At 46.6% G+C, this 13,416-nt stretch overlaps 1 protein-coding gene across 2 annotated transcripts; it reads left to right on the forward strand.

The window, feature by feature from the left end:
• The first annotated feature begins 6,931 nt into the window (after positions 1-6,931).
• On the forward strand, positions 6,932-13,415 carry UCK1 (uridine-cytidine kinase 1). Of its 2 annotated transcripts, XM_037797417.1 has the most exons (7): positions 6,933-7,164; positions 7,609-7,768; positions 8,661-8,757; positions 8,985-9,127; positions 9,216-9,310; positions 11,303-11,351; positions 11,882-13,415. In XM_037797417.1, exons 1-7 carry the CDS (start codon positions 7,057-7,059, stop codon positions 12,061-12,063), a joined length of 834 nt encoding a protein of 277 aa, XP_037653345.1. In that variant the 5' UTR covers positions 6,933-7,056; the 3' UTR covers positions 12,064-13,415. The 2 variants fall into 2 exon arrangements, with proteins under 2 accessions (XP_037653346.1, XP_037653345.1); XM_037797418.1 differs by lacking the exon at positions 9,216-9,310 and having other exon boundaries at positions 6,932-7,164; positions 11,882-12,019.
• The last annotated feature ends 1 nt before the right edge of the window (position 13,416 follows it).

Below are 13,416 nucleotides of genomic sequence, written 5' to 3' on the forward strand. Positions count from 1 at the left end.
ACAATAGCAAGATTTCACACTGGACCAACTAGGGTTCTACCAGGAAAACAGAAACCACTTGGAGTATTTAACATAGAGGAAATTTACTGCAGGGAGCTGGTTTCAGAGGTGATAAGAGAGGCAGAAGCTAACCAAGGGAGACAGAAACAACCCAGAGCTTAGCACAGGCAAGAAGACATTATCAAGTGATATACCACTAAGAGCAGGAAGGTGGGGAAAAATGTTTTTTGTTGGTCTAAATTCTAAACAATATCTGCTGTTACTGTTGACTTTCAATATATATTTAAACTTCAAAGTATCTTTTGGTAGACATTTTATTCTAAATGGAAGTTAATTTAGAGAACTCCCAGCTAAACAACAGGTCCCCAACACACTTGGATTCGGTCATACATATTCGTTTTGAAGTAAGTTTGTAATCTTACAAACTTTCAAGCTCACTTCAGGCACCATTTAAGTCTCTATCCCCCAGAGTTTTATGTATTCCTGCATTTAGAGAGTAGATTTGAAATAAACAATGAGAGCCCAATAATTGTAAAAATGAAGGAACAGATTTTGTTACCTCAATTCTGTCATTCAATGTGACCAGTGGAGTTTTCATTTGTGTTTAAAATGTAAAACAGTGAATAGTGTGAACTGTTAAAAGGTATAAATTTTGGTTCACACATGAACTGTTTTACTGAATTTGAGTAAAAACTTAAGATTAAAATTTTTTTTTGTTATTCTTAATCATTAAATAATTATTAAACTGTAATTTTCTTATTCATTACTGTGACAGACCAATATGTAGGTAAATGATTTTTCCTTTTTTTGAAAAAATACCTTAATATTATTTAAGTACTAATCAATTACTTTATTCCTTTTCTGTACAGTATTATTTATTACATTTTTAATGGTGTGCTTATCTATCTGAAGCTCAGTAAAAGAAAATGTTCACTGTCCACATTTCTTTTCAGGCCACTGTTATTCATTTCATTTTGTGATTACTACTGAACATAATTTTGTCATATGGAGGGAGTGTTTAAGGTGTCAAATATGCTAAGTACACCACTGCTATCTACCCTACGCTGGAGTTAAAAAGAAAGGAGATAGTATGACCAGACTCGGGGGCTGGGTGATCTGGTAGAAGCTGGAACCACCACAGGCCCAAATGCTAGGGGCTGGAGACACAGGGGGAATGCAACCATTGATGGTGCCCTCACCACCCCCGACCCTGTTCCTTGACAGAAAGAGTGGGACACTCCTGGTTTTCCATGCCTCCTGACTGCCAGTCTCCTGCAGTGAACCTCACTGGCCAAATCCAGTGGGAAATCAGTTGACCCTGGAAAATGGCCTGGGAAATACAACCAGCTGGGAATAGTCCTGCTGATGTACAGAGCCGAGTGAGGAGTGGATCAGAGGGAAAGCAGGCCCAGGACCAACGCAGACCCCAAGAACCTCAGATAACAGAACTATTGGATCAAGTATATAAAACTAATATATTTCAAGTGACATTAAAGAACTAAAAATATAATTAAATAATAAGAAAATAAAAAAAATAGAACATCTAGGAAAGAGAAAAATAGATATACAATAATTGAAATTAAAACCTCAATAGAAATTTCTGGTTCTGGTTCATGGAGGCATAGCATACAGAAACTAAAGGGGATATGATCCTTGAAAGAATGGAGACAAATGTGGAGGAATAAAGCCCAAGAAGAAAAGAGCAGTCCTACTGGACTAAGTAGGCAGGTTGCAATTTGAGGCAGCTGGAAATTGAGAGGGAATCCCAAAGAAGAAAGTATGACAGAGGAGGGATCCCCCAAATCTACATACTAATGACCCTCACATCACTTGCTGATTCCTAAATTGCACGGGTACAGGAACAGGTTCTAAAAAACCTGAAGAAAAATCACAAATGGGAGGCTTAAAAGGTGGAATTCCAACCCCTCCAAGTTAGAGGAGCTTGGGAACACCTGGGGCTTCCTGTTGACCTGCCAGACGAGCCATGCCCTAGGAATAAGGGCAAAACTAAAGTAGACCAGCCCCTTGAAACAGAAAATCCGCTCTGTATAGGATCATGGTGACCTGCTGGTGACATTCTATCCACCTGCCAAAAGAGAATTTAACCCTCTTTGGAGGAAAATAGTATCTTCTACATGCTTAAGATTTCCATCCGGTGTTCAGCATCTAATAAAAAATTATAACGCATGCTTAAAAACAGGACTAATTGACCAGAAACCAAGGGAAAGAACAGAAAAGAATACAGATGATTCAGGTGTGGTAATTAAGCAGACAAGGACTTTAAAACAACTTATAAATACTTTAAAGAATATACAAAAAAAAAAATGGAAAAAACGAAGAAAAGATATAGGAGTTCAATAGAGGATTAGAACCTTTAAAAAGGCATATCCATATTCTAAAACTGAAAAACAATATCTAAATTTAAGATCTTATTGAATGGGTTTAACAACAGACTCCCTGCGTTTAATCATCATATCTTCATTTTTATAGATGTATTTCAAAATCCCTTTCAAATTGTTTTATCTCAGGCTTCTCGGATGTGATTTTGCTCATTTGTTGCATCTGTTGACTATTCCACAAGGCAGCAGACTTTCTCATAGCCTTTGCAATGTTTGTCTATGAATTCATCTTCACAGGAGCTGTCTTCGAAGGGTGTCCTGCATGTTGCCATGCAAGTTCCCTGGGATATGAGACAGTTTTGTTTTTGTCTCTGTGGATCCCTATGGGAGCCACCAGTCATAGACCTTTTGTTTTGTTTTTTAATGTTAGTTTCTCAGCCTGGGGGTTCTGTACCGTCTCGGTGGCCCAAATGTGGTACGGAACAAGGTTCCAATTCTTAAAGATGACTCTATTTCTTCCCATAGTGTGACTGATGTAGTGGTTTGCTCCAGTTTCACAAAAGGGCAGTTCCTTTTTGGATCCAGCTGTATGCAGAGGACCAGTTCCAGAACCTTGCTGTTGTGCTTGGGACTTGCTGCTCTGGCTCCTATCCTCTAATGCACATATCTGGTCCCTTGTCCTGGGCAACTCAACTCCAACACCTCTGGCTATGAGGGCCTTCTTCATGTCAAGGGCCTGTATATTATAATTCCCTTTCTTGTCTCTGAAAGGAAAAAGTAGGCCCTAGTATGTGTTTGGAGTGTGTTTGTGTGTGAATACAGGAGTGTTGACTTGACTTCTTGCACCTGTTAGATTGGCCAACTTGACTGGAAGTCAATTTGCCATGGAGAGTATCACAAGCCATGCAATCTCTCTGCTCCTCAATTTCATCATCAGTAAAATGGGATAATAATGGTACCCACATCATAAGGCCATTGTGAGGATTTAATGCTATTCAAGATAGGTAACCAAACCTTGTTTAACTTCTCACTCACACTGTTTGTCTCAGTTTCCCCACTGCTATGACAAATACCACAAAATGAGTTGCCTTAATGACAGGAATTGATTAGCTCACGGCTTGAGAGGCTAGAAGGCTTGCTTTCTCCTGGGATGGGTAGCATTCTGACTGGCTGGCAATCCTTGGATTCCTTGGCTTTCCAGTCACATGGTGACATCCTTTACTTTCTCTTCTGGGTTCTGCTGACTTCCAGCTTCCAGGTCTTCCCCACAGCTTTCTTATAAGGCCTCCAGTAACAGGATTAAGACCTATCCTATTCATTTGGCCACACTTTAACTAGAAATAACATATTCAAAGGTCCTATTTTCAATGGGTTCACACCCACAGGAATGTGGATTAAGAACGCTATTTTTCCCCCCCTCTGGGGTACATAATTCAATCTACTACACTATCTAGCTGCATTCACATCAGATTAGTAGGGCAAACACCAGAATACAAACCCACAGTTTTCCCTAGATGAGGGGTTAGGGTGATTTTAGTTTTATTTATGTTTTCTGCAATGAATATGAATTACTTGTTAGGGAAAAGGCAAAAAAAAATGCTGTTTTAATAATGTTGGGTACCTGTTTAACTCTTTAAATGGCCAGTGCCAGCTAGTGTTCAATAAATGCTTAAAGATGTGATTGGAATTAACTGACATTTTTGCAGAGGTTCAGGCTGGAAAAGTGGATGTTCCAGTTTGCTAATGCTGCCGTTATGCAAAACACCAGATGGGATTGGTTTTTATAAAGGGGGGTTATTTGGTTACAAAGTTACAGTCTTAAGGCCATAAAGTGTCCAAGGTAAGGCATCAACAAAGGGTACCTTCACTGGAGAAAGGCCATTGGCATCTGGAAAACCTCTGTTGGCTTGGAAGGCATGTGGCTGGTGTCTGCTTGTTCTCAGGTTGTGTTTCAAAATGGCGTTCTCCAAATGGTTGCTCTTGGGTGTTTTGTCCTCTCTAGCTGCAAGCTCTTCCAAAATATCACTCTCAGTTGCTCTGAGTTCCTTCTATTTGTCAGTTCTTTTCTATGGCTCCAGTGATTTAATTCAGACCCACCCTGAATGGGTGGGGTAACACCTCCATGGAAATTATCCAATCAAAGGTCTTGCCCACAGTTGATTGAGTCACATCTCCATGGAAACGCTCAATCAATAGGTTCCAACTTAATCAACACTAATATGTCTGCCCCCACAAGATTGCCTTAAAGAATATGACTTTTTCTGGGGGTCATAATATATATACAAACCAGCACAGTGGATGAGGGAGAAGAGCAGCCTGTATGTTGTGTGTGCTTGGGGGGGGGGGGGAGCTGCAGAGATAAGAGCAGAGAATACCAGAGGGCAGACACCAGTCTTTCTCCCTCCCCCCCTCCTCTTTCACACACACACACACACACACACAAGACATGTTGAAATCCTAACCCCCAGTATCTCAGAATGTGACTTTATTTGGACATACAGTCACTGCAGACAGAATTAGTTAAGAAGTTACATTGAAGTATGGTGGGCCCAATTATGACTAGTGTCCTTATAAGAAGGGGAAAAAAAGCACAGACAGCTGAGGGAAGAAGGCGATGTGAAGAAAAGTCAGAGATTGGAGGGATGCATCTACAAATCAAGGAATGCCAAGGATCACCAGCAACACCAGATAATACAAAAGACAAGGAAAGATTCTCCCCAACAGGTTTCAGAGCGAGCAGGACCCTGCTGACACCTTCAATTCGAGCTTCCAAGACTCCAGAACTGCAAGACAATAAAATTCTGTTGTTTGAAGCCACATGGTTTGTGGTACATTGTTATGGCAGCCCCAGGACACAGGTACAGTGTCCATGTGCCTGGGGTGCAGAAGCAGGCTGAAGTCTGCCCCCAGCTCATCCACAGCCCTTGTGGGCCAGTCCATTGGGAGGCCCAGAGAGGTTACACCTGACACAGGAGCATGGACTTGTGGGCCCTTCTTGTGGGTGAGAGTGAGTAAACTGTTAGATTAGCCACCTAAGGTGAAGCCAAACGTCACAGACTGTTGATGATTGGACTCTGCTAGGTCCTTTCCCTTCCCTTAAATGAGTGGCTGGATGACAGGGGAAGAAAGGGCAAGCAACCTGCAGAGTAAAACCTGGCTTTGGGGCAAGATGGCTTCTCAGGCACACCTGCCTGGCTCCAGAAAACGCACTTTGGCAACAGAAGGCCAGTGCTGTGTGCTGGGGCCTCCTCTGGGCCAGGCTCTCTCTGTGTGCCTTACGGCAGCGGAGCCTCAGAGCATTATTTCCCTCATTTTGGAAATGAGGAAAACCATGGCACCAGGTGACCACATCACATGCTCAAACCCAAATTTCTTCCCAGAGCCTGTGCAGTTGCCCTGACAGTTTGGTTACACCCTGATAAGCTCATGTGTAAGTTCCTTTTGAATGTGGGACACTGCTGACAGAGCCAGAGTTGCTGAACTGCTGTCTCTTCATCTTACTCTACTCAGCCATGTTCACAGGGCTCAGGAGGACGGAAGTCCCCTTTCACCTCCTCCGACTGATCACCAGAAGCTGCCTGTAGCCCTTCCTGAAATTGGTTAATACCTCTGAAGTTACACAGTGACTCCTGATGTCTGAATGTTACTCTAATCTCTCCTGCATCATAAAATGTTTTTGGAGCTCTCACAATGGATTAGGCCCAAGAGATGCAAAGAGAACCTGGATGCCTTGGGAGAATTCACAATTTGAATCCATTGGTATTCGCGTCTTACCTTCTGTGGGCAAGGCACTGTGGGTACAGGTGGAACCCAAGAGACTTTGGCTCTGTCTTCCTGGCGCTCACAGGCGGCCTCGTGCTTAAGTGTAAAAAGTTATCAGATGTGACATCCACACCCCGCGTTCTGAGCGGGGTGAGGGGGCCAAGCACCGATTTCAGGAGGCAGGGGACAGCCACTGAAGGCTTTAGCAGGGTATGCGACTCGATCAGGGCTGTGTTAGGAAACTCCGCGGGCCAATGTGGAGGATGCGCTGGAGCTGGGAGAGAGCCCAGGCAGGGCTAAGGCTGGACCTAGGCGAGAGAAGTCGGAACACGGATGACAGAAGGTATATATATGGGATAGATTTAAAAGACTGTGCGGAGATGGAGCGTCCGCATTCAGGATAACAGCACAGTTTACAACCCCAGCCAAGGGGTTTGGGATTGTCCCTTCAGGATTTCCTGGCCCTGGCGCTGCCCCTTGCACCCAACTCAGCCTCCCTCCAATCCTCTGGAGATCACTGCCGATGCTCCGAGGCACTGGAGATGCCGATGAAGGGAAATCTTCCCCAGCCACCGGCCTCTGCTGGTGAGGCTACACGGCGTCTAGAGACGCCTGCGGCCGGCCGTGGTACCGGTTAGTTTGCGCGGCAGCAGGTATTCAGCATTAGTGGCCGTCGGGGCTCCTAGCCGGGCCACGCCGGAAGTGGTTCTTGCAGCCTCTGCGAACCGGTAAGGACCGGGAGGGCCCGGACAGGCTTCCACGCATGCGCGGCGCGTCTCGGTCGCCTTGGACTACACTTCCCGCTCTGCCCCGCGCGCGTTCGGTTGCGCTAGGAGCTTCCGGAAGTGGTTGTTGCGGGGGGTCTTCTGCAATCTTTGCGCGGAGGTGGGGGTTTGGCCACGGTTCAGGGAAGGGGCGAGAGCGAGGAGCTTGATGCGGGGAAGCCGAGCCGGGGATGGCTTCCGTTGGAGGCGGCGACTGCGAGGGCGCCGTGCCAGAGGCGGACCGTCCTCACCAGCGGCCCTTCCTGATCGGCGTGAGTGGCGGCACCGCGAGCGGGAAGGTAAGGGGCTGAGGAGGGCCGGCGGGGCTCCGCCATGTCATCCCTGCCCCCGACCCTGTGTGCCTTCGGCTGCCCGACCCGGACTCGGTCCATGGAGGAGACCCCAGCCCTTGGCTGTCTAGGTGTTATCTCCTCAGGCATGGGCAGAGCGGGGGAGCGAAGGGTCGCGAGCCCAGAGGCCGGAGAGTGGAGGGGCTGCGGTCCGGTCCTGGGCTCAGGAGGGGAGTGGGGCGCTTTCCTTCGGTGCTACCCCGAAGCCTTCTCGCCAGCCTTTTCTTAGGGTCTCCAGGCCCGTGCCGCCCTTTCCAAGCCCCGCTGCCCTCCCTCCAAGTCTGCTCCCACCTGTGGCTGGCTGCCCGGCAACTGCCCAAAAGCAGCCGGCTGAGAGGTTCCAGGCTGGAAATCCTGTTTTTTTGTTTTGTTTTGTTCTGTTTTTAACCTCAGTCAACTGTGTGTGAGAAGATCATGGAGCTGCTGGGGCAGAATGAAGTTGATCACCGGCAGCGGAAGTTGGTCATTCTAAGCCAAGATAGGTTCTATAAGGTCCTGACGGCAGAGCAGAAGGCCAAGGCCTTGAAGGGACAGTACAATTTCGACCACCCAGGTAGATCGAGAGACCCTGACAATGGGGAGGGATGGGGGACAGAGGGCAGAATGTCCTGATTGGAATCACAAGTAGCTTGTTGTTTTGGTCCAAGGTTGGAGGAGGATGCAGAGAAATTAGAGTGGTTCCATGAAATTACCCAGAAAGCCCACTGTGGAGTGGGCTAGACAGTTTAGTCAGGAGAACTTGGCAAGTGCTGTGGGCCCTGGGGGTGGTGGCCCCTGGCAGGAGCTGTTGGCTTCCTTGGTTGAAGACAGTCAGGAAGCCTGTACTGCAGAGGGGCCTGCAAGCAGTGACTGTTCATGTAATGAGCCATTCATCTTCCCTCTCCCCACCTTGCTGCTTTTAAAGGGCCACACCACTGTCTACTGTGGCCTTTCATTTTCCCACCTGCTCTGGGGCAAAGTCCTCAAAGAGGCCAGTTGTGGAAAGCAGTGTATAAACTAGAGCTGGTGACCTCAAGCCCTTTTCCCAGATCTGGTCAAAGGCCAGGTGTGAACAGGGGATTACATGGGAAGGCCTGAAAAGTGTCCATCTAATTGTGGTTATTTCCCAGAAAAAGGAAGAAGCTGAGGCCTACTTTACTCTGCCTACCTCCCAGTGCAAGCTGAGTAGAAAATCCCTGTGTACAAACTTCCAGGTGGGGTAGCAGCGTGGGTGGTGGTGACTGCCTGAAACAGCAGGAACGGGTTCAACCTGTGATTCTTAGGAGTGCAGAGACCCCTATGGCTATCAAACATAAACTGTATGGGTAGCTCTTGGTCTAAATGTTCTGGAGGGTCCTTACTCTGTATTAACCAATTTATGGATGACCCCAGGGCAAAAGGAAGTGCACTCCCATTTCCTGCATAAGGGGAGCTGGGTCATCTTGCCTTTTGTTCCATCTCGGCAGATGCTTTTGATAATGATTTGATGCACAGGACTCTGAAAAACATCGTGGAGGGCAAAACAGTTGAGGTTCCAACCTATGATTTTGTGACCCACTCAAGGTAAGCAGGTGGTGTCTGGGAGGACACTGGGATCCAGTTAGGGTATCCTCTCTGGTGCTTACAGAAGACTGCCTCACAGCAGACCCTGCCCCTGGTTGGTTTCTGTGGACTCACTGTGATCTGCCCCCTCTGAGGAGTCCATGCCCCAGAATAGAAGCTGATGGTGCAGACTGCCCCATAGACCCTGTCTCTCCAACAGGGCCTGTTTCCTCGTCTCCGCTTCACAGGTTACTAGAGACGACGGTGGTCTATCCTGCAGATGTGGTTCTGTTTGAGGGCATTTTGGTGTTCTACAACCAGGAGATCCGGGACATGTTTCACCTGCGTCTCTTTGTGGACACCGATTCTGACGTCAGGCTGTCACGAAGAGGTAGGATGGATGCAGGCCTTTCTGACCCCTGGCTAAGGCTGGCTGCACGTCCTGAGGTCTGAACATCTCCTTGCTCCTGTCGCTTCAGTTCTCCGGGACGTCCACCGTGGGAGGGACCTGGAGCAGATTCTCACACAGTACACCACCTTCGTTAAACCAGCCTTTGAGGAGTTCTGTCTGCCGGTACCCACTTTTTACTTCCTTGTGAACTCATTTTTCTACTTTTTAAAACGACAAGTTGCCAAGTTCTGTGAGAGATCTTAATCTTGGGTGAAAGACAGTTGATGTATAAATGAGGAATAACTTAGCTTATTATGCTAAGTACCCAGGGGATAGCTATCAGCTTTAAAGACTTGCTATTCCCTCTGCCTAAAAAGGCCCCTCACCTCTCTCTACCCTGCGTCCACACTGGCTCACTTCCTCACCTGCTTCAGGCCTTTATCCAAATGTCACCTTCATAGACTTCCCAGTTTAATACTGAAAACTCTCCTCTCCCCTCTCAGCCCTCTGTAGCCTCTCCAACTGCTTTCTCTTTCCAGAGCACTTACCATCCAACATGAATGATGTATGTTGTTTATCCCCCTTAGAACAGTAAACTCCAGGAGGGTAGGGATTTTTGTCTGTTCACTGCCAAAAATGGTCTCTGGCACCTGATAGGCACTGTTCACCCAGGGCACAGGTTTCTCTGGCTCTCTAAGGTCCCAGTTAGCTTGTAGATAGAAGGAATTAGCTTTGGTCTAACAGTTTTTCTTTTCCTCCACCTTAAATTTCTAACTTGATGGGACTTGTGGCTCTACTCAAATTGTAATTTTTAAAGAGAAATTTAACAATATTTTGCTTCTTAGGGATAAAAAAAAAAAACCAGCTCAAAGGTACTGGAGCCAGGAGCCTGTTTTAGATAAGTAGGAAAAATTAATTCTATCAGCCGTTATTCAAGGATCCTTGGAACTTTACATTCATATTCTCTGAAGTTTCTGGAAAATAACTGGATACAAATAAATTGACTGTTACAGTCTCTCTTCTTCCCACAAAAGACATTTGGCAATGTAGATGGTTTGTAGTAAAACTTGGGCTACCAGATTTGACCAAGTGACCCTAAGTGGTAGGAAGTACTACTGTCTGCCCAGTCTTCATGCCAGAGCCCTGAGAATCACTCTTGAGCCTCCTTGTCCCTTACCCATCATACTTAGCAAGTCCCTTATTCCATCCCTGCTGGCAATTAAGACCCTTTTCAACTCTTTCCTGGACTTCGGCAGCTGGAGTCCCTGCCTCTTTCCTCTTCTCTTCAAACCCACCTTCTGTACTTCACCAGAGTGACCAAACCAAAATGGAAACCTGAGCCTGGCCCTCTCATGCTCTTGTCTTTCATGGGGTTCCACTGCCTTCAGACACAACTGTCCCCCAGGACTTGGTCCCTGCCTGCCTCTGCAACTCAACTCCGGGACATGCCTCCTTCACCTGAATTCATAGAGCAGCAACATGAATAATTCTCAGTCTGTCCTTTGGCCCAGACTGCGCCCCCAGCTATAAATGCCTTCTGCCTCCCCACCTCACTCTGCTTTGCCCCCCCAGCAGTGTCGTCCTCCCTGGGGCCTCCACCATCTGGTTGGGATCCCTTCTCTGTATCCCTGCCCTTACCCAGCAGAGGATCTGGCAGGGAGTGAATATTAGTGTTAGAACAAATGAATGGATGAATGAATGAATGAAAGCAGGTAGTACAGGACGTCTTTACATGCAGTGTAACTGTATTATCAAAGGATCAAGCACAGCTGTGTCCTGCCTGCCCCCTCTTCCCTCCTCCCAGGTTTGTGCAAAAAGGTTTGTAATTACAGAGGAAGAAAGTCATATATTGTGGAAAAGGGGCCACACGTGGCCCAACAGATTAAGTTGTTTTAGAGAACTGTCCCCTACAATGGTGTTCATGGAAAAGAAAAAGAGCAGTGAGCATTTCAGAAAGACACCAGGGTGGAAATGCAGTTTCTCTTGGCTGCCTCTGCTTCGCATTCTGCCTCATTTCCTTGATATCTGGTTGAGAACTACCTTGAATCCCCATCTATGACAGGGGCATCTCTGAACACCCCAGGGCTTACTCCCCTGCTCTTGCATCTAGCCCAGAGCAACCAAAATCACCTTGGAGGGAAAAATCCTTATGAGAACCTCCTTTTTGCCTTGCAGACAAAGAAGTATGCGGATGTGATAATCCCTCGAGGGGTTGACAATATGGGTAAGAAACCTGCCTGATGGCTTGTACCTACTCCTCTGTCCCCTGCTGTGTCCCTCCAAGAGCCGACTTAGCAGGGACTGTTACAGTGTCTCTGTTCTTGAGAGCTCCTAAATGCATGAGGCTTATCAGTGTATATTTGTGGCATGGGTTTAATGGCAAATAGATTTACTTTAAAAATATATATTTTAAACTGATAGTGATTGTATTTTAACCAGCATGCCAAAGTATTTTAACTAGGTTTCTGTTATTTAACAAACCCTTGGCAGAAAATCAAGTTAGGAAGTTTTATTATGCTTATGTCCTAACGTGCATTTTTCTGTCTGCTGAGATTTGACACCCCACTGAATGCCCTCAAGTATAAGGAACTGTGCTTCAGTGAGTAACTATCAGATTTTAAATGCAGTTGGTAGCACTACTGAGCGCACCCCTGCTGGGGAGGGTGAAACGCAGCGAGTGGCCTTTGCAGGCTTCAGATTTGAGACAGGGAATGGACACAGCTAAACCTGCTCCATGTTTGTCTTTTGCTGCAGTTGCAATTAACCTGATTGTGCAGCACATCCAGGACATTCTGAATGGCGACATCTGTAAGTGGCACCGAGGAGGGTCCAATGGGCGGAGCTACAAGAGGACATTTTCTGAGCCAGGAGACCATCCTAGGGTGCTGACCCCTGGCAAACGATCCCACTTAGAGTCCAGCAGCAGACCCCACTGAGGAACTATTGTCTGTTGCTCCCTCAGCCTCCTGGGCAGGCCCCCCGATGGACATACATGCACAGTGACCGGGCCCAGAGATACCCTCTCTGCCTCCAAAAACGCAACCACCGCTTCCTTTCAGCATCTGTTTCAGGGTGGTATTAGGATCAAGGCATTCCCCATTTGTGACGGGAACCTGTACATGTTTTTTAGACTCAATTTGATAAGATACTGGCAGGGCAGTCCTGGTATTTTCACCTGCTGCTTTATTTTAAGGAGTTAAAAAAATCTCTAGGTCAATGAGAAAATGCCACAGAAAGCATGGTAAGTTTGTTCTGCTTCCAGAAAGAATGCTAGTCACATATTTTTGGAAAAATTGAAGAAGCAACTTGGATACTATGGCTGGTCCAGTGTTTCTGAGACTTGTTGGACACTGAACCCACAATAAGAAATATACCTTACAGCATGATCTGATTCACACTCAAACACATAGAGAACTGTAAAGTTTCAAGAGATAATACTTTCTCTTTCTACATGTTCTACATCTTAATGTTTTCTATTCTACTTCGTAACACAATGATGGTTGTAACCCATAAACTTAATTTTGTGACCCACTGATGGGTTATGATTCAGTCTGATAAACACTGATCTGAGGAACCACAGAGGAATGTCTCTTTCCTCCAAGCTTAGGCTTCAGAGGCAGTTAAGAGGGTAAGGACCCTGAAGAACAACAAGCATCTTTCTAACCAGCATCAAACACAAGATGACAGGGTCTTCTCTTCTATCCAGAGCCCCTCCTGGGTCTTCTGGGCCCTGTGCAGTGTGGCAGAAGGCAGCCTGGCAGTCTCTGGTTCTGGCTGGAGCGGGTACAGTGCCCGCTGCACACAGTCCTGCACGGGGCTGGGGCCTCCCCCCCACCTCCCTGCAGACTTCAAGCCACCCAAGCCCGAGGTATTGCCTGCGGTACTTACGGCCACACCCAGGCCTGCCCTCCAGCCAGTGTACACACTGGGTTGTAGGGATTCAAGTGAATGTTGAGGCACAAAGCCAGTCAGTCTCCTGTGCTGATGCAGAGAGCTCACACCACAGGAGTTCATGGTATCACAGATAACCACTTTGGTCTCAGTTGTCCTCGTTTATTGTTCCTCCCATGTAACAAGTGTTTCTATAAGAGCAAACTTTTTTCATTGCCGCAGGCTAAACTGCATGGGTACTTGTTTTCTTTTGATTGAGTATAACTCACTAAAGTTACTCAAGACATGACAGTTGAGTTCCATAGCTGATTTCTGATAAATAACTATGTAACAGTTTTGTCAAACTTACAGTGTGCCCTTTTGGAGAGAGACTCAATAAATAAACACCAAACACTAAT

The sequence above is a fragment of the Choloepus didactylus genome, chromosome 10 (genome assembly GCF_015220235.1).
Source record: "Choloepus didactylus isolate mChoDid1 chromosome 10, mChoDid1.pri, whole genome shotgun sequence".
Lineage (NCBI taxonomy): Eukaryota > Metazoa > Chordata > Mammalia > Pilosa > Megalonychidae > Choloepus > Choloepus didactylus.